The sequence below is a fragment of the Falco rusticolus genome, chromosome 1 (assembly GCF_015220075.1).
Source record: "Falco rusticolus isolate bFalRus1 chromosome 1, bFalRus1.pri, whole genome shotgun sequence".
Classification (NCBI taxonomy): domain Eukaryota; kingdom Metazoa; phylum Chordata; class Aves; order Falconiformes; family Falconidae; genus Falco; species Falco rusticolus.
This window is the reverse complement of record NC_051187.1, coordinates 51,134,987-51,158,577: the sequence shown is the minus strand read 5'-3', so window position 1 is coordinate 51,158,577 and position 23,591 is coordinate 51,134,987. Positions and strand designations below refer to the sequence as shown.

At 46.2% G+C, this 23,591-nt stretch overlaps 2 protein-coding genes and 1 long non-coding RNA gene across 3 annotated transcripts; 2 read left to right on the top strand and 1 right to left on the bottom strand.

Moving 5' to 3' along the window:
* Window positions 1–193: 193 nt before the first annotated feature.
* Window positions 194–4,728, top strand: LEPROTL1 (leptin receptor overlapping transcript like 1). Its single transcript, XM_037379075.1, has 4 exons — window positions 194–320; window positions 762–837; window positions 2,163–2,349; window positions 3,371–4,728. Exons 1-4 carry the CDS (start codon window positions 305–307, stop codon window positions 3,485–3,487), a joined length of 396 nt encoding a protein of 131 aa, XP_037234972.1. The 5' UTR covers window positions 194–304; the 3' UTR covers window positions 3,488–4,728.
* Window positions 4,529–6,956, bottom strand: LOC119144143. Its single transcript, XR_005102970.1, has 2 exons — window positions 6,861–6,956; window positions 4,529–6,054 (listed from the first exon to the last, which is right to left on the bottom strand). It is a non-coding gene; the product is annotated as an uncharacterized LOC119144143 (long non-coding RNA).
* Window positions 6,957–7,038: 82 nt separating this feature from the next.
* On the top strand, window positions 7,039–22,493 carry SRP72 (signal recognition particle 72). Its single transcript, XM_037379044.1, has 19 exons — window positions 7,039–7,219; window positions 8,425–8,545; window positions 10,627–10,750; window positions 11,554–11,697; window positions 12,476–12,587; window positions 13,778–13,809; window positions 14,434–14,558; window positions 14,651–14,708; window positions 14,888–15,019; window positions 15,418–15,546; window positions 16,052–16,124; window positions 16,680–16,744; window positions 17,733–17,828; window positions 18,269–18,372; window positions 19,569–19,646; window positions 20,310–20,447; window positions 20,699–20,736; window positions 21,069–21,228; window positions 22,237–22,493. The coding sequence occupies exons 1-19, from the start codon at window positions 7,102–7,104 to the stop codon at window positions 22,409–22,411; spliced, it is 2,022 nt and encodes a 673-aa protein (XP_037234941.1). The 5' UTR covers window positions 7,039–7,101; the 3' UTR covers window positions 22,412–22,493.
* The last annotated feature ends 1,098 nt before the right edge of the window (window positions 22,494–23,591 follow it).

Here is a 23,591-nt window from a genome sequence, read left to right as displayed (position 1 = left end):
GAAAAGGCGGGGCCTGACAGGGAGCACGCGCACTGCGGCCCCGCCCCGAAGCCCCGCCCCGGTAGCCCCCAGGGCCAATAGGGGCGAGGGAGCGGTGCGCGGCGAAGGGAGGGGACTTTTCCTTTGGGTGACGGCGCGGCAGCGGGCTTGGTGGGGTGGGTCACGTGGCCGGAGCGGGCTCGTCGGCGGGCGGGGCGCGCTCAGCGCCTGCGCACTCCCTTCCCGGAAGCGGCTCCCGGCCGCGCCAGTTCCGCTTCCCGGCGCGCGCCCCTCCGCCTGTGCGGCTCGCGGGACGGGCGGCGCCATGGCCGGCATCAAAGGTACGCGGCGGCGGAGCGGTTGCCCTGGTCAACGGCGAGGGCCCCCTCCCCTCCCCTGGTGGGCCGCCGAGCGCCCCGGGAACCTACTGAGGCCGGGCGGGGCGGGCGGGGGCGGCCCTGGGCCTCCGCCGGCGGGTCCGCGCCCCCGCGGGAGGCCGTGCGGGCCGTGAGGAGATGGAGCCGTGAGGCCCTCCTGGGGCGGGAGGGGCCGGCAGCCGCCGCGGGAGCCGGTCAGCTCCGCTCCGCCGGGCGCCCGGGGCCGCGCTGAGCCCCCTCCGCCTGGCGGGAGGGGCCGGGCGTCCGGGGGGCGGTGGGGGCTCTGGCTCGGCGGGGGATAGCGGCACGCCGGGCTCTCGGTGGCGCTCGTTCGGAGGTCGCGGCCGCTGCTTTGCGCGGTGCGCTGGAGCCCTGACCTGCTGTCGATTTGTGTTCTCGTTGTAGCCTTGATTAGCCTGTCCTTTGGGGGAGCAGTCGGACTAATGTTCTTGATGCTTGGATGTGCCCTTCCGCAATACAAGTAACGTGCACTCTCTTCCTATTCTTCATTTCTTTTTGCATGTCTGTAACTCCAGAATGGTTTGCCTTTCAGAACTGTAGACTGGTGAGCCCTCTGTGTGTAGGTGGGGTTTGGGGGGTTCTTTTTTTTTTTTTTTCCTTCCAAAAGATTGAGACAGGAAAAAAAAAAAAGACCAGCCATGTGTTCATCCATGAACATCAAAGCGAAGTCAATGAAAGTTAAATTACCACCTGCAAACTGTTAAAGATGCACTGTCCTCTGACACTTCTCCAGTGTTGTCCCTCTTGGCTGATAAGCAGACAGCACCTCCTGAAGTAGGTAGCAAGTATGTATTTATTATCAGGGAAGCATTTGCATTTTCTCTGGGTACCCTGCAGTAGCTGGGCTGTCAGTGCCTATCAGGTGGAACCCTGGCTGTGCACACTCAGTAACGTAGCACCTGGGCATAATGGCAGCTGCTACCTGTACTTTTGGGCTACTGATTCCCATTTCTTAGTTTTCAGGAGTTATGAAGTAGTAGACCAAATGTTCAGAAGGTTAGGCCTTTGCAAGTGAATGCTGACTTTACAGAAAATCTTTTAAATTGACTTATTTACTGTTAAATAAGAATCAAAAATCCTGTTGATAGTTCTGTTAGTGGTTGTGAATTGCAGATCTCTACATATACGACTAGTTTTCTTATGCCAGCTTTCTTTTGTTATAAAACCAGGGCTGGTGACACAAACCCTTAGGAAGATTGCTGTGCAGTCACCCCTCGAACAGTGCAGTGAGGTTTTACTGAAACAATGTGCAACTGCAAGCAATAAAAGAAAATGTTGCTAAATATGATGGTGTAATTTCTGTATGTTTTTGTTGGTTATGTTCAGATTTAAAAATAAAAAAAGTCTCCGTGCCCCATGGTGGCTGAGTATTGGCTAAGAATAATACTCTTCCATGAATGTGCACTGAAATCTTATGGGCAAAATGATGTGAGGGCTCTACAAAGGTATCTCTGCAATTCTGATGTAAAGCTAACACACTAAACTGAAGAGTTAACCTCATCTTGTGAGATGGCGTTAGGTTTAGGCTTGCAGAGTGACATCGTGCTTTATGAATATCCTATTAGTGAGTGCTTTGTTGCTGCCATTGAGGTCAGCTGAAGCCGCTCACAAATGTGGTCTATTGGATTAATGTCAGCTTGTTCCAAAGTGAAGGATTTGCTTTCTCTGGGCATGTTGTCTGTCTTTCCCAAATGTGGATGCTCAGTGGGGAAAATGCCTTGTATTGATTTTAGGAAGAACAGGAAGTAATAGAGTTAACTTTAACTTTTCTTCTTTCTTTTTCAGCCAGTACTGGCCACTGTTTGTATTGTTTTTTTACATCCTTTCTCCTATCCCGTACTGCATAGCAAGAAGATTAGTAGATGACACAGATGCTACAAGTAATGCCTGCAAGGAGCTAGCAATATTTCTTACAACAGGCATTGTTGTCTCAGCATTTGGGCTACCGATAGTGTTTGCGAGAGCAGAACTGGTTAGTAATATTTCAATCTATGATTTTTTTCCCCCCCTAGAAAACCTTGTTCTTTATGTTTTGGGTTTTTTTTTACTGAAAATAAAGCTCTCGTGCACTAAGCAACTCTTATAAATATTTAAGTACTTAAGATGCTTGCAGTGGAATAAGAATTCATTTGGCAAGAAAAACTGATAACCAGAAATGGAAGCATGGCAGAATGTCATGATGGCTAGTTGCTTCATGTGGTCATGGAATGAATCTAACAGCCTATATGCAATGCAGGGAAAACAAGGTAGAAAATAGTGTGAAAACTTAACAGGCAAGTAACCAAATAGAAAATGCACTTTTTGCACTCCCTGTAAATGATATTGGTGTTATTTTTTAAATTTCTGAGTTGTTGTTATATCTTCCCCAGTATACGACTTTTCGTTAAAATAATTTAAAAGATGACCTTATTTGTGTGAATTTCAGGGAGCATTACTAAGTAAAAAAACATGGAGTGCATGTTCATAAAATCTCTTTAGGCAAGAACACCTCAGATGAGTGGTTTGAATGCCTCACACCCTTTGAGTAATCCACTTACTCTCCTTGGAAAACATTCACCTCCTATTTTGCTACTGGGATACCTGATGGCATGTGGAAGACCTGCATCCTTAACTATCTGTTTAAAAGAGTCTTGTAGCATGGTTAGCAAGTATAGTTGGGCTGCAGATGTGTGTGATGCTGTTGCCTAGCCTTACTTTACTATTTTTGGATGCTACAGCAAAACAGCTGTGCCTGCTAGAGCAGGTGCTTTGAATGCGGCTAGAAGAAACTTGCAGTGCTGCTTGGCTAAGTGTGTGTGTTTTTATATATATATATATATATATGTGAATTGGTTGACTCATTTAGGGTAAACCCAGCCTTCTTGGCATAACCACAAATAATGAGATGCCACCTTCTTGCATCATGGCCCATAGAAGTTGATGTTAAGATGTTACCTTTTGTCTTATCAGTATTAATTTCAAAAAGTGTCTAACTGAAGTCCCCTTGTTCACAGATTTACTGGGGCGCGTGTGCACTTGTTCTTACGGGGAATACAGTCATCTTTGCCACGATCCTAGGATTTTTCTTGGTCTTTGGCAGCAATGACGACTTCAGCTGGCAGCAGTGGTGAAAGGAAGATAAGAGAACTATCACAGGCATCTTGTCATGCAGTGGCCATCCATACAAATGAGAGAATGGGCAATAAAGAGAAGTAGCGTAGCAAGCCTCTTGAGTATTCTAGATGCTCCTTTTCACCTTGTTTGTTCTGAGTGTACTACTGTTGCTGACAGGGTTTCTACGTTTTTATGAAGTGGAGAGATGATTGATTTCATTTTTGCCTATGGTATGTTTTTAGGTGCTCTCTTGGTTTAAAATTGTCATCCTTCTGTCTGGTGTTTATGTGAAGCTTTAAATCTGGAAGAACATTTAAACATGGTTTCAAAGAAGATTTAAAGTTGGGGTGGATGGGGTTTTTTTGTTGGTTTTTTTTAAGTTAAGCATTAATACTATGTTTCAAAATAACTTTTTTTATATATAGTGATTAAGTTATATCAATGCTGAATGGAGGTAAGAGATTGTGCACCACCATTGTCAATTACCAGATCAATAGATTGTTGCTGTTATTTTAGCAGAGGCAAGGCGGGGCAGGGAGTACCAGTTGCAGATTTTTCATCTGCCCATACCTCAAACTGGGTGATGAATGTTGATAGCCTTCATTTCAGGAGAAGGCTGAGGAGCAGGTAGAGTTGTTTGGGAGAAGTCCTAACTTTTAACACCACTAGTACTTTTACCTGCGTTGTAACAGATTCTTGTGTGGATGTGACATTCAAATACTCTGTAAATGTTATCAATGCTCTGACATACAAAATGTGTATTGTAGGGTAAGGGAAAATGATGTTTAAATTCAATTTTTTAAAAAAAATCTTTTGAACTCTTTCTATTTATAAGTATTGTATGGTTTTGAACTTTTATGTCAACTTTTTACCACAAAGATGGTAAAATGTTCATTTATGGAACTACTGGTCTGTGTTAATTTGAAGCATATACAAAGCTATTTACTCCTTCCCCTTTTTAATTTATTTTATACATAGTATATATATGTAATAAAACAGCTTTTCAAATGTAGATTAAAACTCTATTAAGCCTAAGAATGATTTTTTTTTTCCCTCTGTTTTTTTCCTTCCCCCACACACAATGCAGTTGAGGCATGACTTCTTTAGGAAGTCAATGGCTGAACTGATTTCACTGACTTGTTTTTAAGTTCTTATGCACTATTGGTTAATAAGATTTAATGTTATGTCTGTAACTGTAGCTTGTGTTCTGTAAGATTGCACATGTATATTCAAATATTTAAGACAAGTTTTCTGCATACCTCTCAGTTGTCTGGATTTTTCATTTAAAGAAATCTGCCAGTAGACATTCCATCATAAGATAGTTGAGAAGTGCTAGTTAACCAAGTTCAGTTATAACACATGCAGTGATAAACTTGACCAAACATACTTATAAACTAATTTTTGTTCAATTCTTTAAAAAAAAGTTAAGGAAACTTACGCTGCATAAATAAAAGCTGATGATTGCTTAGGTTTTGCTTAACAGTGGAGCAGTATGAAAAGGCACGGAATTGCAGGTCCTAGCTGTAGTATTTGTGCACAGATGTAGACAAAGAATAAAGCTTGAATATTTGAAGTCTGGTAGTAATGGTAGTTACTTACACAATATGCTCAAGGAACTGGTACCAGCAGGTAGAGGCAGCAGGGATGAAGCTCCCTACATGCGCTGCTTTGTTAGTGTCACCCTGTGTATAAAATGCGAGCTCAAATTTATCAGTGCTGGTAGAGGAAGAAATAGGTGCCAAGACCCCAGCGCAGAAGCCTGCCCATAGCAGATGGACTTGCAGCCACGAGTAAGTGTTTCACCAGACTGCCTGGAATGGTGACGTTCAGAGGTGTGTGAGGGCTGTTTTGTCACCTTTTTCAGTGAGACTTCTGCATCCCTGTCCCCAGCACAATGGATGCTTTGGAAAATCTTCCAAACCAGTGACTAAATTTGCAGTCCTTGCAGAGGAGGAACACTTAGGTCTTGTACAAATCTTCTGAATCTGTTACAGACTCCTTATTTGTGGTCAGGAACTGTTTTATTTTTCATTCCTGTGCTGCTAAGCCTACATGTCCACGGAGCTGATCATGTATGTATTGGTGGTGCATTTTTGGTATGTTAATTGCATTATAGCGTTCCCTTCTTTTGCTTGCACACTGAGTATGTGCAGCATTGATATGATTTATGAGCTAGACACTTGAGAGGTATGATCCTTCCATATAATATGCACTGAGATAGCATTACCATCCTTCTAGAAGGAAAAACTTTGAACAGTAAAAATTTTAAATAGCAATCTTGAGTTCTGTATGCTTCATCAAAAATACTCTAATAAAAAGAGTATTTTGTTTAAAGTATTTATTGGGGTTTTTTTCTCTTATTTAATGTGGCGGTCGTTCCTGTTGGAGAGATGTCAACAGATTACTCCGTAGTCCTTTGGAGCAAGTGATGTTTGTCTCGTTTACTTTGGGCTACTCTATAAGAAGAGGTTCAGTACTCCAGCACAGTAGGAGTTGCGCTGTGCTGGCTTTGCTGGTCCCACCTCACACCTGCAGTTTATCTTCAGTTTGTGTTTGAAGTCCAAATTCTGCTATGTTGGTATTGCTATAAAAAGCGATAGCTACCTTCACCTTCTGACAAATTTTTATTGAAGAGAAACAGCCTTTGAAACATTTGTAATCACTGGTGACATTTCTGAAACCTGACAGCTGCCTTTTAGCAGAAGCAAGGGGAATTGGTGGAAAATCCCCTCGGTGGGGGGCAGTTGCTCCCTTCCCCCTCCCCATGCTTTGAAGCCGATTTTATGTTAACATCAACAAACCCTTTTGCTTCAGTTCTGCTGCACTGATACTTCAAAATAGGTTAATGTTACCATTGGCTTAGTATCAAACTGTAAGAGGGCCTGTGTTTCATACCACAATTATGTATTTACCCAGCACTGAAAATACATTACATCTTCAACAGAGAAGGAATATCAAAACTTCACCTAAAACAAGAGGTTCCTTTTGTCTGGTGTTTCCAGACACACGGCACTTCAAATCCGTCCCTCCAAGCCCACCCTGCCCTCCTACTTACTATGCAAATCGCATGCTTAAGGATAGAACAATACTAAACTTCATTATATGACTCCTTTTTAAGGAGAAAGCATAACATTACAGAAAAAGAATGGTTACTGCAAACTTTCGAAGACAACTGCCTTACACAGAGAAAGGAAATGGTCTTGGTTTTTTTAGTTTACTCTGAGAGGGGGAAAAGCGTTGGTTAAAGTCTTAACCGGCAGAAAAAAAAAAAGTTCCTCAGAAAAAACACTGGAAGAGAAGCGGAGCCGAGGGACTGGGCAGTAACCGAGGGGCCAGAGCTGCGCGCAATGTTTTCACGAAGCCAAACCGCACGCGCGCTGCCGGACGTACCAGGGCAGAGGCTGAGCGCGGCGGCGGACGCGGCCGTGCACCAGCCCCGCGGGCGGGCCCCCGGTACCGGCCGCGCTCGGGAGGCCGGGGGGGGGGCGGCTGAGGGGCCGGGCCGGGGCCCGCCCCGGAACCGCAGGAGGCCCGCAGGCGCCGCGACGTGGCGGCCCGTGCGCGCGGCACTTCCCCTTCCGGGGCAGCCGCCGGCCCCGCCCCCCGGCGTGTTTCTCCTCCCCGTTCCAAGATGGCGGCAGCAGCGGCGGCGGCCGGCGGCGCGGGGGCCGCGGCGGCGCTGTGGAGCGAGGTGAACCGCTGCGGCCAGAACGGCGACTTCGCCCGCGCGCTCAAGTCCGTTAACAAAAGTGAGTGAGTACAGGAGTGCCGCCCCCCGCCGCCGCGTCGGGCCGGGCCCTGCCGCGCCGCGGGGTCGCGCACCGCCGGGAGAAGGCGGCCTGCGGGCCGGGCGCCCGTGTCCCGCCCCCGCCCTCCCCGCCTCACATCTCTCCCGGGGCGCCGCTCCCCGCGGTCTCTGCCCGGGCGGGCTTGACCTAGCACGGGGGCAGGGCGGCGGGGACACGGCTGCGCTCCGGTTGCCGCCTGTGGGTTCCGTGCCGGGCCCGGGAGCAGGGTTGTGGGTCCCGGTGGCGGCCCGGCGCGCTTCCCGAGGCTTTCCTGGGCTGGGGGGGCGGAGGCAGAAGCGGGTGGGGGAGCCGAGCAGGGCAGCCCCCCAGGCCCTGCTCCTGCCCCGGGACCATCGGTGGCTTCTGTTGCATCCCGCAGCCCTTGCTGTGGGCCAAGCCTTCCGAGCTACTCCTGGGTTTTCCTTCAGTTTTGAGCGTAGGAGGAAGAGCTTTTCCCCTGGGAACTAGAGGAGTAGTGGTGTGTGTATGGACCAGTAGAGTCGGGAGCGATAACGTGCTCGAGTGTGGGAGTCCACACTGAGATGTTTTGCTTTGATAGTTTGGCATCCAAAATGGGACTGCAATAGAGGGCATGTTATGGCTTAAAGTTCTGTCTTTGCCATTTGTAGGGAGTAGGGGCTCCTCTCCTGTTCCAGCGCATCTGAGAGTTGGGATCACATGAACAAATCAAACCACCAAAACATATTTCTCTCTCGTTAGTTCTTCTCCCTCACTGTCTTCCACTGGCAGAAGGCATATAAAGTGGGTGCCTGTCTAGAGCCATGCTGTTCTTCTATATCAGGTGTTTTTCTTCCTGCATACGCTTTACGTGGCACTCAGGCTTTGGCACTGTGTTCTCTGCTTGGAAGTGAAATGCCAGTGAAAGGTTTGTTCCGCTGTGTACAGCTCCTTTGGTGCAGCTCTGCTCCAGGCATGTTAGCACAGTGGTCACTTTGGGTTAGTTTAGTATTTATACTGGATTCTTTATCCTGACAGAATTTGTTTCATGATCTGAGCCAAAGCAACCCATACCAGGACCATTTTAAATTGGCGTGACAGCTCTCTGTGATGGGTTTTTGCAACTGTAAAAGCATATGGCTCTTATGGACCCATAGTGTGACTAATAATGAGTTAGAGCATTGTGTTGAAACTGATTTTCCCTCCAGTACTGCAGATCAACAAAGACGATGTGACTGCACTTCAGTGTAAAGTAGTGTGTCTTATCCAGAACGGGAACTTCAAGGAAGCCCTCAGTGTAATAAACACCCACACTAAAGTGTTAACCAGGTGAGTTGTGTTTTGCTGTACTCCACGAAATATGAAACAGCAAGTCCTTGAGAAGCTGCTGCAGCTTCAGTGGTAGGGACTAATAGGCAGCAAAATAAAGAGCAGGAGGTGCTCACAGCCCTTGGGATTGGGCTTCTCAGTGAAACATTGATTTATTCAAGGTGTGAGAGGTGGTCTGGATGAGTCTGAGAGAGTCTAACATCTTGCTGTTACTGTTGAAGGGATTGTTTCTAATCTAGTTTTCAGCCACCTTCATGAGCTGATTCTGCTCATTGACGTGGTTGAACACCATAGCTGGTACAAGGGAAGAAGACGGGTCTCACAGGGAGTGAAGAGAGAAGGAAAAAGCCCTTGCCAGTGGCAGTAAGAGCTGTTAGCTTTGCTTGTCTGTCTCATCATGCTGCTCCTTGGGGTCCTTTCTTCAACAGTCTGAAGGTACTGCTTAGCTTTTGGGGTGATGCAAGCCCTTTGTGTACGTTCGCAAAATCAGGACCTTGGAGACCACTTGTGTCTGGGAACAGGTCAGGCTTCCTATTTGTGTCATTTAAGCAGAATCTAATTTTCTTCCTAAAAAAGATGCTCTTTGTGCAATGACTAGGATGAAAACTGCTACCTAAGAACTGCCTGGCAACAAAATTTTTGTATTTCAGATACTGGTTCTATTAAGGACTTTCTAGTATCAGTGTGATGAAATACACCCTCATTTTTGTTCACAGCTGTATAAAATGTAATTACCTTATTCACAAATCCATTATTTCCTGGAGCGACAGGGAGTAATGCCTCTTCTAGAAGAGCGAATTTCTTTTACCTAGTTATTATGTACCAGTACTTTTCTTTCGTACACGTGTCAGACAAAAGGTGGGGAAGTGGCTCCAGCTTACATGCTGTGCTGAGAGGGAGCTGGAAGAGACCTGAGGTAAAACACAAGTGTATATGCTTGTGGACAGAGCACTTCTAATGCCAGGGGTCCCATTAGGGCCACAACTGCTTTCTGAAACCTGAAAGAGTAGTTGCAGCATGTATGTTGCCATCTGACTGAGCTGTAGGTCAACGCTTACAAGTTTCTTAGCTTGTTTTTTTAGTAGATGGTGAGGAGTAGGAGTAATTTCTCTAAATTCAACTGGCTTCAGAGTTCTCTAGAATTTCTTTAGCTTTGCTCTGCTGTGTGTCTGTCTGTGTATCTTGCAGAGCAGGGAAAGTGGTGGTTCTTGCTCTGTCTTGAAGTTGTCCTGTCCCGTACTGAGGCTGGCCCACTGCTTTGCTTTAATTCTTAATGCCATTCATTTCTTTTCAGACTCCCTTAATACTCAGCTGGACTGAGATAATTGTAAATAGGCAAAGAAATAGCCGGTGACAAGTGGCAGCAGTCGTGAACTAAGGGAATCACTGATTAATTTTCTTTTGGCTTAAGTGGTAACTTGCGGTGTAGGTGGAACATAGTATTCAAGGCTCTGCTCGTTTGATAAAGCTTCCCTGCTGGTGTGAGCTTGCTTTGAAGCCAATTTTATGTTAACATCAACAAACCCTTTTGCTGCACTTCTCCTGCACTGATATTTCAAAATAGGTTAATGTTACCATTGGCTTAGTATCAAACTATAAGAGGGACTGTGTTTTATACAATTTCCTTTCTCTGTGTGAGGCAGTTGTCTTCGAAAGTTTGCAGTAACCATTCTTTTTCTGTAATGTTATGCTTTCTCCTTAAAAAGGAGTCATATAATGAAGTTTAGTATTGTTCTATCCTTAAGCATGCGATTTGCATAGTAAGTAGGAGGGCAGGGTGGGCTTGGAGGGACGGATTTGAAATGCCGTGTGTCTGGAAACACCAGACAAAAGGAACCTCTTGTTTTAGGTGAAGTTTTGATATTCCTTCTCTGTTGAACACAAAGCAGATGTAATGTATTTTCAGTGCTGGGCAGATACATAATTCAGTAATCTGGGATCATGTGCTCTCACCTCTGGTGTTTGGCTCTGGTTATGTAGCGGTGAGTAGTAAGGGCTGCTTAAGCAAGTGTGTTCAAGTGGGTGAATGCTTTGAATGAAGACTACAGGGCGTGCTGTCAGCCTTTGTCTTGTCTTTGCAGTGACATTATTGCCTTTGAGAAGGCCTACTGTGAATACAGGTTGAATCGTATTGAAAATGCTCTCAAGACCATTCAGAGTGCCAGCCAGCAGACAGACAAACTGAAGGAGCTTTATGGACAAGTGGTAATTACAAGCTTTTCTTCCTGGTGGGAGTTTTATATGCTGGATGCCTTGTCCCCCTTCTAATGTAGGGCAAGTGTGGGGACAGAATTTCCTTCTCTGCTTTGAAGGTAAGAAGAGGTGCAGTTCCCAACTGGTCCAGCTTCTGTTGAGCTTCAGTCACCTGTTGCTAGAGACAGAGTTGTCATCTTACTGCCACTGAACCAAAGCAGTACATTTGTGACTCCCTCTCCCTTCCTGGGTCTGGCCTGATAATAGTAATCTGGCTCATGGGGGATGGAAGAGAGCTGATGAGATTTATTTGTGGTTGAGCCATTTGCCTGCATTAGGTACTTGTCCAGGAATGGTTTGTGGGACCTGACATCTTGGGTGTTGGGAGGGAAGCAGAAAAGAAGTTCTGTTTCTTCTCTGGTTCTCCCTGGTTAATCAGCACAGTTTTGTGAAGAACTGGCTGTCGTCTTTTAGCTGCATGAAAGACCATTCCTTTAATACCTCTCACAGAGATGTGAAGTGATCTGGAAAAAGGCTGTTTGAAGGCAAAACTGTGTAAACTGCTGCTTTTGAAGAAGCTATTTTAGGAGTAAGAACTGTGCTGTTTCTGTGCAGGTGTCTGGTGTCATTGCTTGAGTCCTTGTACAAATATCTGTAGAGTTTGCCCTTAAAAGTAGATGCAAAATTTTAGTTCTGTCAGCTGAAAACATATGATGGTCCCCTGTCCCCAGTTCACGGGGAGGGAGTAAGGGGGCTGTAGTTACTAGTGTACACAGGGAAATACTATTCTGAAGCTAATCCCTTTCCCTTCTCAGTTGTACAGGTTGGAGCGTTATGATGATTGTCTGGCTGCATACAGGGATCTCATCCGCAACTCTCAGGATGAGTATGAGGAAGAGAGAAAAACCAACCTCTCTGCTGTTGTGGCAGCACAAAGCACGTGGGAGAAGGTGATGCCAGTAAGTAAGTGTGTGTGTGTATGTGTGTAGGAGTGAGAGCCAACGAATAAAGGGTATGGAATCATAGATATTTAACAGAATAGAAATGTGTTCATGTCTCTTAATGACTTCTGAGCGTATTGAAGATCACCTAGTGCTTTTCTTGTATGGAGGAATAAATGTTGTTATTGTTCATGAGTTACACTTACACATCACTTGATCTCTAGTAGACTCATATTATTAGATGTCAAAGCAGAGCACAAGTACATCTCTCTGAGCCTGCGTTAGGCAGAACACCTGTGATGACTAGCGTTTCCCCCTGTCTCATTACCCTCTTGCCCAGGGTAAAGTTAACTGGCCGGATTACCTAGCTGTGCTTGGGAATATTTTTATTAATGAACAGTGCAGACTGTAATGTTTTCATTTTTTCAGAAGTCTTTGTCTTTGGAGGGGTGTGCACAGCATTCTCAGCTTTCTATTCAGTGTTGTGGATCCACTTTCTAGTTCTCTAGAGTAGTGGTCCTTACCTGCCTTCTTCCAGCAGCCTGAGTAGTCCCCAAGTTCAGGCTTGAGTGTCATTCATGCCTTGTCAGTTGCCTCTGACTTTGTACAGTGTGAGGGAAGATCCTTTGCACTGTGACTTATTTGCCAGGTGTGTGCCCTTTTAAAATTGCCTCTGATTGTATTTTGCAAGGACTAGTTTGAATGTACATGAAAACTGTAGTTTGTGTCCGTTGCCTGTTAAATCTGTCTAGATCAATTGGTGTTTATTCAGTATTACATTTGCTTTTCATGCTAGGAGGATTTGGGCCTTCGAGAAGCTACCTACGAGCTGTGTTATAACAGTGCATGTGCATTGATTGGGCAAGGAAAGTTGAATGAAGCAATGAAAAAACTACAGAAAGCAGAAGGTAAAAACATGGTGAGGTGAGAGGGAAGCTTTGTGTGGTAGAAGTAGTTACTTGTTCTCTATAGACAAACTTACTTAGAGGGAAAGAGATTCTGAAAACTTAAATCCTGCTGCTGGTCAGTTTTTGTTGTAGCTTTCCCGATGTTTCCTGACAGAACTGGTGTTTCTGTAGAAGCGTTCCTCTGCAGCTCTTTTCCAGAGCCATGCAGCACATAGAATCTCCTAACTCTGTTACAGCCCCCTGGTTGGTGTTCAGTGCCTTTAAGCAGTTTTTTGAAGTAGGAAGTAGACATGAGTGTGGTCTGTTCTCATAAGCATGAAATGTTTCGCCTATTCTAATGTCTGGTTTTTTAGTATATGTATATATGTAAACATACACTATAAAAAAAACCCAACAACTTCATGGTCTGAATTAGATATGAAATTAGTATAAGCCAATAAATGAACCTTTTTGTAAAGAGGATTTTTTTCCTGTGAGGTGAAAGGGGGATTTTGTATGTGTTTAAAAAAAAAAAGGCAAAAAAAAAAAAAAAAGGCTGGGGAGGAGAATTAGGAAGAATTAGTTTCTTTCTGATCTAATTGCTCTTGCAGGTATATAGGTCAGTCTGTTGTCCCGATTTTGATGGTAGAATAGCAGCTTTCCCATATAACTGGTTTATTAAGCATGTGTAATTTGAGCCTATATGTGATAATAGTCCTTTGGAGAGCAAAGCAAGTGATGTTACGGTGAGGTATATGGGAAAGTTAAGTGGCTGGTGTGTGTACAGAAAAGTGATGGAATTGCTGCTCCGTAAAGGGTGGTGTAATGTGAGTATTGCAGTTTTGCAGCACTTAAAATAACTCCTAAGATGGTGAGTGCAGTTGCAGCTGAGTGATCCCTATGGAAAAGATGAGGAGCTAGGTTTAAGGAAATTTGCTCAGGGGTGGAAAATGAGTGTGTGACTCCATTCCCAGAAGGCAGCTCTGGGAGAGACAGTATCTCCTGTGCATTTAGTATTTCTTCTGCATCATCTAGTCATCTTGCTCAGGCTCAGTCCCATCCCTAATCAGTCTTGTAGTCTGATGTGCCTTTGTAATGCTGCAGAAGTTTCAGGGATACATAAAAAAAAGTATATGGTCCCCCATGCTTCTAGGCAGTTTTTTGCCCTAAAGCCTTCTGAATTGTGTTCTTCAATTTGGTTTTCCTTCTAGACCTGTGTCGCCAATCGCTGTCAGAAGATTCTGTAAGTTCTTGATGTTGTTCTGGAAAGTGCTCGCTTTGCACCAGCATGAACGAGGGTGCGCTCATAAAGTGTACTGCAGATAGCCAGAGGATAGCCGAAGCTGCGGTGCAGGGTTACCCTGCAAGACCTGCTACTGCTGCTGGTTCCAGCTTGTGAGGCTGGGGCAGCAGCCATGGCTGTTTGCAGAAGGGGAGCTAATGCTGCAAACTGATTGCTGCTGTGTGCCTTGCACAGTTGCCTGTGCTGGTGCGGGCAGGAGGGGTACAGGTCATTCGAAACCTCCCTGTGACCCACCCCTGCTGAGGATGAACACGCTGGGTGGGTGGTGGGAAACAGGAAATTTGTAATCACGGTTGTTGGTTCAAGCAGAGGGGCAGATTCAGTGCACAAATTAAGGGTATCTTCAGATTCTTGCAGGAGCAGGTGAAGCTTTCTTTTCTCCTGGTTTAACCCAGATATGCTTGTGTTTGTGCTGTGGTTACAGCCTTCACCTGTAGTAGCTGGGATACCTTGCTGCTAATACTGCCCAGGATAGCTCATAGATGGTTGCTAGCAGAATGCTGAAGCCAGGGGAAGAGAGGTGAGATGGCAGCTTCATTTCTTTTTGCCTTGATTTGCTTTCAGGATGTGACAGAGGAAGACATTGAGGCTGAACTGGCCATTATTCATGGTCAGATGGCTTATATCATGCAACTGCAGGGTCGTACAGAGGATGCTCTACAGCTCTACAATCAAATAATCAAGTTGAAGTAAGGGCTTTTCTAAAACAAATGCTCAGTCTTGCATTTGTAGAAAGACCACTGCTTAATAACGATGTGCTTTCTACTTTTCTTACCTGCAGGCCAACAGATGTAGGACTCCTTGCTGTCATTGCGAATAACATCATCACCATTAACAAGGTATAGAATTACCTTGCTGCTTTCAAGGGGGTTACTCAGCTTGCTTCTCTGCTTCTGTCTAGAGAAGGGAAATAACTAGGAAAGACTCTTTCCTAAAGAGTAGTTAATTTGCAGACCCAGAGACCTTTTCTTCTTCAAGGAATGTAGTGAAATCTTCTAATGATGTGTCATTTCCCCAGGACCAAAATGTTTTTGACTCAAAGAAGAAGGTGAAGCTGACCAATGCAGAAGGTGTTGAGCATAAACTTTCTAAGAAACAGCTTCAGGCGATTGAATTCAACAAAGCTTTGCTGGCAATGTACACTAACCAGGTGGGCGAAACTGATCTGCAGTAAATAGCTACAGATGTACTCCACAGGAGTTTGGCTAGGCAAAAATGAATATGCAGCTGTTCTGTGTCAGAAGATAAGACAACTTGTTTTAGGCACATAAGTGAGGAGAAAAAAAAATTATCCCTAAAAGAACAGCCAGCTTATTGTGTAGTGACTTGAGTGTTGCTGTAGGGAGGGTGGTGTGGAGATGACTAGAGACAGAAGGGCTGTGTGGGGTTCTTAGATGCATCTGAAGTGCTGCCAAGAGGACTTGTCTTGTTCTGTGTATGCATTTCAGGGAAGCCATCAATAACATCTTAGATAAAACTGGTATGTTAGCCTTGCATTAGGTGCTTGCAGAGGTTAAGAAAAATGTGTTCTCTCTTCCCACTTCTCAGGCAGATCAGTGCCGCAAGCTGTCAGCAAGCCTGCAGTCACAGAGTCCTGAGCATCTGCTCCCTGTGCTTATCCAGGCAGCCCAACTGTGTCGCGAGAAGCAGCATGCAAAGGCTGTAGGGCTTCTGCAGGTAGGTTCAGAGAAAGTTGGCCAAGCTCTATTTAAACTTGTGCTTTGTGGTCTCCTTTGCTGTATCCTTTAGTTTTTGTCTGGTTTAAATTTTGCAGGGTATCTGACTGTGCTTATTTTGGTTTGGTTTAACGCTGCTGGAAAGCATTTATACCCAACTGAACGATGCTGCTTTTAAGGGGAAATAGTTCCCTTGCACCTCTTGATTTTTAGGCTTGGGAAGCTGTAGTAGACTTCTAGGGTAAGCAGTGGGCTCTGCTGCCCTGCTTGCAAGTGCTTTGCAACAGTCTCTGTTTTGGAGGGAGTGAGTGGCCTGGGACAGAAATCTGAGAGGATGATGGGCCACTGGTACACTTTGGAACCTTCTGCTGTGTGCTGAAGCCTGCCAGCGCTGGAAAGCTTCCTTTGGCTGTTGCCGGTTTGCTGTGACTGAGCTTGAGATATGATTCAGCAGAGCAGCAACCTGGTACCCACACACATGTTGAATTCTTTCTTCTGTCTCTCAGGACTTTGCAGACCAGCACCCTGCCAGTGCAGCTGAGATCAAGCTGACGATGGCCCAGCTAAAAATTGCTCAAGGTATCCAGTGTCCTCCATTGTTGCAAGATGTTTGCACGTGATAATGGTACAAGGGATGAGAAAAACAGGCTTTAGGGTGATCTTTGCTGCAGTTACAGTTGTGACAGGGGGCGAGCAGAGATGCTTTCAGTCAGGTATTCTATATATATGGCTATGGCAGAATGTGCTCACGGCTTAATGTCTGGATGTCCATGCTCCACAGGTCTCTGGCACACAGTCTTTGTGAGTAATAGGGCTAAATCTGTTCTGGAGCAGGAGGGTCTTGGGAGCAGTGGGGGCTCTCTGATGGTACCATTCCTGTGTACAGTCAGATGGCAGAGTTGCTCTTGGAAGAGAAGACCCTGCCTGCAAAAGCTTGCTTCTGAACCCTTGCAGGATGTGGCAAGGGTGGAAGAGTCCTTTGTGTGGAGGCCTGCCCTTTATTCCTGGGAAAGGGGGAGGTGTTCTGAGAAGGGGACTGTTATGTCCCCATTGTTTACCTTTGGCTGGAAGTTTACTGGCGGGGTGAAGTGTTACCACACCATTCAGAGCATATTCCTCTGGTCTCTCTTATAGGCAGTGTAACCAAAGCCTGCATGATCCTGAGGAGCATAGAAGAACTGCAGCACAAGCCTGGTATGGTAAGCAAAACTCAGTCTGAACTGTGTGAGGTTTTTCCCTTGTAGCACAGCTTTGTACTGCCCGCTCCTTGTTGCCTCTTCCCTGTGGTTTTCACTTGAACTGAGTGTTTGCAGGGATTTTGAGCCCATCTTCCTTGTTTTGGACAAAGGTGGGATTATAACTTGCATCAGGTGGCCTGAACTTAGCCACAGAAGTACTCTGCCTGTCAGCAGAGATGCTCTCTGGCTATGTTCCCACTCTCTCACAGTCCCTTAGACCTGCGTGTTGCCTGGATTTACTTGCATAACATGACTGGAGCTGCTTCCCTGGTATGTACTTTTGGGATGTTCTTGAAGCAGCTTTAGAACAACAGATATTGGGGAGAAAGTGCCGTGTGTTCCTTCCCCACAGCATCAGCCCGATCTGCACACATGTCCTCATACGGTATTCATGTTTGATGACCTTGAAAATGCTCATGTACTGTATAAGCCTTTTGTGTGGAGGCTGATAGTTGTAGATCTGTTCCAATTGCAAGTGTGAATGGTCAAAGTAATTTATAGGGGCAGTCAGCAACACCAGCTCTTTGCCTTGAGTCACCTCTGGTTGTGACTGGGATGTAGACAAACAGGTGGTGTCTGTATCGTCTCTTCAGTGCCAATTTCTTTTTTTGTGGCTCTTAGGATAGAGAATGTGGGAAGAAAAGGGGTTTCTAACAAAACTGTCCAGTGGCAAGCAAAGAAAGTGCCAAGACAAGGAGGTTCTTTCCGTGAATGCAGTCTTAAGGTTGTACCGTAGGAGGAGGATTGTTGGGGTCATTTCTTTGGGAGTGACCTGGGTAGGAAGGTATCACCTGGGTATCCTGCCTGTTAGCACAGCTGGTTTTTAGGGACAGAGCAGGAGGCTTACATTAACAATACTTTTAGGAAATCCTGTCAGTTAACTGCTGACTCTCTGGCTATAGATGGCTTGTTTGAAGATGTGCTGTAAGCAGCTCTTGAATGTTTGCAGGTGTCTGCGTTGGTGACTATGTACAGTCACGAAGAGGACATTGACAGTGCAATTGAGGTCTTCACACAGGCTATCCAGTGGTATCAGCAATTCCAGGCAAGTAAAACCAGAGGAGTTAACGTGCAAGGATTTGTCTCAGTTTTTTTCTAGCTGGTCCAGCTCAGCTTCTCCTGTTTATGCTTAGCCCCAGCGGCTCATCCAGTTGGGGTTTTAGAGACCTGTTGGCTCCTGTTTTGTGAGCGTTCGTTTTATTTTAGATAAGCTGTGCAACACCTGTCAGATGGGGAGAGTGGTGGCTGTGGGTGCCCAAAGGTAGCAATCAGGCCCTCTTCCTGATAAGAAAGTGTTGTGGAGCAGCAGGCTGCCTTGTGCCATGCAGTTCTGCCTCACATCCTAGAGTACAAAGGTGGTGTCCTTTCTGCGTGACAGGATGCTAACTCAGTTCTCCTTGGTCAGGTCTTGGGCATTAAAGCCAGCTAGAGCTGGGCTCCATGCTGTGATAATGAGGAACTAATGGTGGCTGCTGTGTCTTTCAGCCAAAGTCTCCTGTCCATTTGTCACTGATAAGGGAAGCTGCCAACTTCAAACTAAAGCACGGCAGGAAGAAGGAAGCAATCAGCGACTTGGAGGAGCTCTGGAAGTGAGTTGGGTGGTTGCTGAACAGGGAGCTCTCTGGAGTGAGACAGTGTCTTGACTGTGTGTGTTGATGTTGACTGGTTGGTTGACTGGTAACTGTCCTTTAGAGTTGATTTTGCACAGGGGCATTTTTGCAATGAAAAGCCATATTTTGGAAGGAGAATTAATTTGATCTATAGCTAATGTTCACTTGAAACCCTGCTTGACTTGTCCCAGAAACCTCTTGTGTGCAGTGAAGGTTGTTTTGGAGACTGGGATGCATCGTTTTTTGTAGTGCTACATGAACTGTGGATGTCTAGGTTTTAGTTTTTGTTACGCACTTGATGGAATCTTTTCTGGGGGATTGCTGACTTGCTTTTGCTACTATGAACTGAGAGATTTTTGTCTTTTATTGTGTCATGGTTTAACCCCAGCCAGTGACTAAGCACCACACAGCTGCTTGCTCACTCTCCCAAGTGGGGTGGGGGAGAGAATTAGAAAAGTAAAAGTGAGAAAGCATGTGGGTTGAGATAAAGGCAGTTTAATAGGTAAAGCAAAAGCTGTGCAAGCAGAGCAGAACAAGGGATTCATTCCCCACTCCCCATGGGCAGGCAGGTGTTCAGCCATCCCCAGGAAGGCAGGGCTCCATCACGCGTAATGGTGACTTGGGAAGACAAACATCATGGCTCCAGATGTCCCCCTTCCTCCTTCTTATTCCCCCAGCTTTATATACTCAGCATGATGTTCTATGGTATGGAGTATCCCTTTGGTTTGTTCGGGTCTGCTGTTCTGGCTGCGTCCCCTCCCAATTTCTTGTGCCCCTTCAGACCTCTTGCTAGCAAAGCCTGAGAAACTGGAAAGTCCTTGAATTAGTATAAATAGTACTTAGCAACAACTAAAAAATCTGTGTGCTATGAACATTATTTTCACTCCAAATCCAAAACACACCACTGCACCAGTTACTAAGAAAATTAACTATCCTAGCTGAAACCAGGACACATTGCCTGCTTCATGATACTGTGGAGATGTCTGCACCTCTTTTTGTCCACACCAGTGATGTTTAGTGCTCTGGAGGAGACCATGGACTTGACATGCCTGTCTCCACAGATAGCAGCTATGCTGCAGCAGCAAGCACTGCATGGTGATACCAGCCTTTGGGATGAGTGTGTACCTTGGTAACTTGGTCCTTTTCATTTTTTTTTTCTTTCCCCCCCTACAAAGGCAAAACCCAAAAGATGTGCATACTCTGGCACAGCTCATCTCTGCCTACTCCCTGGTAGACCCTGAAAAAGCTAAAGTGTATCCTTTTGATGGTGGTATAAGAGCAAAGAAAGAGATGTTTGGACATTGCTCCCTTGGATTTCTGCTGTGCGGGGAATACAGACTCACTCTCACCTGAAGAAAGGCAAGGAACATCTCCAGAACAGCTATATATCCAGGTCAAGTTGTCTGGAGCTAGATTATTTCCCTAATTGGGTTGATTACTGTGGGATCCCAGGATCATTTTGTCTTTGGCCTCGTTCTCTCTGAGAATTAGTAACTTAAGACTAGGTGGAACCAAAATAGGAGCTCTTCCCAGTCTGTTGTGTTGGAATCTTAAACCTGTGGTAGTAATGCAGGATAAAAAAAAAAAAAAAGTGCCTGATAAAATAAGCTCTCACTGACCCAAAATACCAGGTTCATATACTGCTTTTGCCACCCTGTGCAGGTTTCAGAGGTGGTTGCTGCTTCTGTCCCTGTATCAAAGGAGGGAAAAATGAGGCAGATGGCAATTAAGCAGCTCATCCCAGTTTGTGTGGGAAGCTGGTGAGAGAGACAGAACTAGGCTTGTAGGTCTGCCTGGTGTCTGCATTGCTTACAGGCCAGATCTGTTCAAGCTGAAGTTGTCTGTTGGTATCTGGACAAACCTGGATGATTATCTTTTTGCTTGCTAGTTTGCATTCCTGAACTTGCCCCTTGCAGTCTTAGCAAACACTTGCCTTCCTCGGACACCCTGTCACTGAAAGTAGATGTTGATGCGCTGGAAAACTCCCATGGAGCAACCTATGTTCGGAAGAAAGCTGGGAAGCTCACTGGAGACAACCAGCAGAAGGAGCAAGGGTAAATCAGGCTGCTGTAGCTCTGGTGCAGTCACTTTTTGGGCTGCCACAAGAACTACACCTGGTGTGGTGGGGGCATTGCTGTTGACGGGAGACTGGTGGAAAGGGAGACCGGTGTTTTAACTGCAAGGAGCTTCAGGTAGCAGCAGACCAAGGTTTGAGAAAGATGAGAATGGTTTAGCTTCTTCCAGAGCTATTTTTTGTTGACTTGTCTGCTGTGTCACAGTGGCTGTTTCCCTTCTTGCTTTTCAGCCAAGGGGATATGAAGAAGAAGAAGAAAAAAAAGAAGGGTAAGTTGCATTTCCTAGCTGTTGACAGGGCACAGCTCCAGAGAGCTAGCCAGATTGTTTCTTCAAATAGCCACCCTTCAGCTTCCCAGGAGCAGGAGCCCTTGCTGGGACTGGGTCCCTGTGAACCTAGATCTTCATGATAGCTTGTTTGGATGGGGCATTTTTCCATCGAAGTGAGAGCAACACCCAGATAGGCTGATGCGGGTTGCTGGGCTCTTTGCCCCGCCCACCCCCCCACCCCCACCCCCCCCCACCCCCCACGTGTATCCATTGGTGATGCCTCTCTAGTGCGTTGACCCGACTCTCATGTGCCGGCACTGCATGTTCTGCAGGAAAGCTGCCTAAGAACTATGACCCCAAGGTGACTCCCGACCCTGAGCGGTGGCTTCCAATGCGAGAGCGTTCCTACTATCGTGGACGGAAGAAGGGCAAGAAGAAGGATCAGGTTGGCAAGGGGACTCAGGGTTCAACCACAGCTGGCTCCTCTGAACTGTAAGTACCCATTTTGCAGGGTTTGGTGTGGGGAATCGCTCCTGGGTGGCTGGGAGGGCTGGGTTAGTGCTGCTTTTCTGTGCCTCTTGTCATGCCAGCTGTGGGTAGCACAAGTGAAACTGTACCTTGCCACTGGAACCTTCTACCATCTGTTCTTCCTGAAGATCCCTATAGGTTACTGAAACCCAAAATTATATTATAGTTGTGCTTGAAGGTGCCAGGGTGCAAATAAAATGCCCATAGTCTTTCAGTGTGCTTTTTTAGCTTTGATGATGAGATTGATTTTGCATGCTTTCTCTCAAGCTATTTGCTTTCAAGTCTTTTGCCAGCTGGAGAGCAATTAGCCATGATTTTGGAAAACACTCTATTTCCTTCTAAGCTGACTCTATTCAAGCTGGAATCAGGGTTTACCATTGTGTATGAGGCCTGACAGCAAGATGGTGACTTACTAGCATCTGAGAGAAGGAAGTACTTCTAAAATAATAGCAACACAGGGAATTGCCAGTGCTGTCTGATAGTTTCTCTTTATGCAGCCGTCTCAAAACAGAAGCATGAAAAGCCTTTTGTGGCACTGTTGGCTTGAGCAGTGTTTGCAAGGAGAGCTGGCACAAACATGCCTTTGTGTTTAAGGAGAGAGAAAGTATGTTGGGTTTGTACTGCCTGAGCGTGGGGGCCTGAAAGGCTTCCCATGTGTTGTGTGAGCTGTCCTGTGTCTGTTCAAAACTTAGCTTTGCTTTCAGTGTTGAGGACTTACACTGTCTAGTGAACATCAGTTAGAAGGGGATTGCCTGCCCTTTCAGACATGTTCCCATCATCCATCAGCATTCTATATATGTTGAAGCTTATTTAAGATCTCCTTGCGTGAGTGCCCTCCCATACATAACACTACCTAATGCTGTCTTATGGGGCAGCTGCTATTTTTTTTGCTGTCAGCTTCCTGCAGTACTGCCACATCTTGCAGGTGGTTGTGAGCACATGTGATACCTCTTTCTCTCATCTTCCCTGCAGGGATGCCAGTAGGACTGCCAGCAGCCCACCTACCTCCCCTCGGCCCGGCAGCGCTGCAGCTGTATCGGCCACAAGTAACGTCATCCCTCCCCGGCACCAAAAACCAGCTGGTGCCCCAGCTACCAAGAAGAAACAGCAACAGAAGAAGAAGAAAGGGGCTAAAGGAGGATGGTAAAAAGCAGGATGTGTAACCTCCCTCCTTCAATAGGTGATGCTGGTTGCAGAATAAAGGTCAAAAGCAAGCGCTGGCGAAAGACTCTTGGCATCCAGATCTCTGTCCTGCCTGTCAGTGGTCTGGGGGGAGGTGGGCTGGTATAAGCACCATGCTGTGTCTGCTCACCGTATTTCCTTCCTCGTGCTTGCCCTCACTGTGACTTAGGGTATTGCCATCAAACTCAGACGCGGCCCCTGAGAAGAAATCTGTGTTGCCAAACATTTAAAAGATGTGGAATAATCAAGAACTTGAAATGTATGTTCCTCCTGTGTATGTTAGTGAAGGCATTCAACAGATTATCTGACAGTGTGTCTGTGTGACACAAGCACTGTCTTCTCTGTCTCATCCCAGTCAGTCATCGACCACTAACAAGCACAGGCACAAAGGGTCTTGGAAAACAACATATGGGCTGGATTATGCAGGAGAAGGTAATGTGAAGGGGGGGACAACAAGGCTGTTAGGAGAAAGCACAGCAAAGCATGTGGCAGCTGACTTGGTGTCCCCTTTTCTGCAAGCCGGCTGCCTTATCCTGGGGGGCTTGGCAAAACAGGAGTGAGCTAAAACAAAGCGGCTGGTTGTGGTGATGGGCTGCATTGAAGAGGCATTGCACTTCCCAAGTGGGATCTGGTGGTGAGATGGAAGATGTGTCTGCTCTCCTGGTGCCCCACAGGGACCCCCTAAGCATCTCTTGAAACACGTGCTTTGGTCTGAATGTAGCAAAAACTTTTTTCAATATGTTGAGGTTTAACCCCAGCCGGCACCCAAGTACCATGCAGCTGCTTGCTGGCTCCCCCTCACCCAGAGGGATGGGAAGGAAGATTGGAAAGGAATGTAAAACTCGGGGGCTGAGATAAGAACAATTTAATAGGTAAAGCAAAAGCCGTGCATGCAAGCAAACCAAGGAATTCATTCACCACTCCCCATGGGCAGGCAGGTGTTTGGCCATCCCAGGAAGGCAGGGCTCCGTCACGCGTAATGGTGACTTGGGAAGACAAATGCCATAATGCCAGAAGTCCCCTTCCTCCTTCTTCCCCCAGTTTATGTACTCGGTATGATGCCATATGGTATGGAATATCCCTTTGGCCAGTTTGGGTCACCTGCCCTGGCTGTGTCCCCTCCCAGTTCCCTGTGCTCCCCCAGC

What these genes read in the sequence shown, in the direction of transcription:
- SRP72 (XM_037379044.1), top strand. Translation starts at nt 7,102, where the DNA reads ATGGCGGCAGCAGCGGCGGCGGCCGGCGGCGCGGGGGCCGCGGCGGCG. An exon ending in CGTGGGAGAAGGTGATGCCA is followed by an intron (nt 11,698 to 12,475) that starts GTAAGTAAGTGT and finishes TTTTCATGCTAG; the next exon opens with GAGGATTTGGGCCTTCGAGA. An exon ending in AGGCTGTAGGGCTTCTGCAG is followed by an intron (nt 15,547 to 16,051) that starts GTAGGTTCAGAG and finishes TCTGTCTCTCAG; the next exon opens with GACTTTGCAGACCAGCACCC.
- LEPROTL1 (XM_037379075.1), top strand. An exon ending in TGTGCCCTTCCGCAATACAA is followed by an intron (nt 838 to 2,162) that starts GTAACGTGCACT and finishes TTTCTTTTTCAG; the next exon opens with CCAGTACTGGCCACTGTTTG. An exon ending in TGTTTGCGAGAGCAGAACTG is followed by an intron (nt 2,350 to 3,370) that starts GTTAGTAATATT and finishes CCTTGTTCACAG; the next exon opens with ATTTACTGGGGCGCGTGTGC.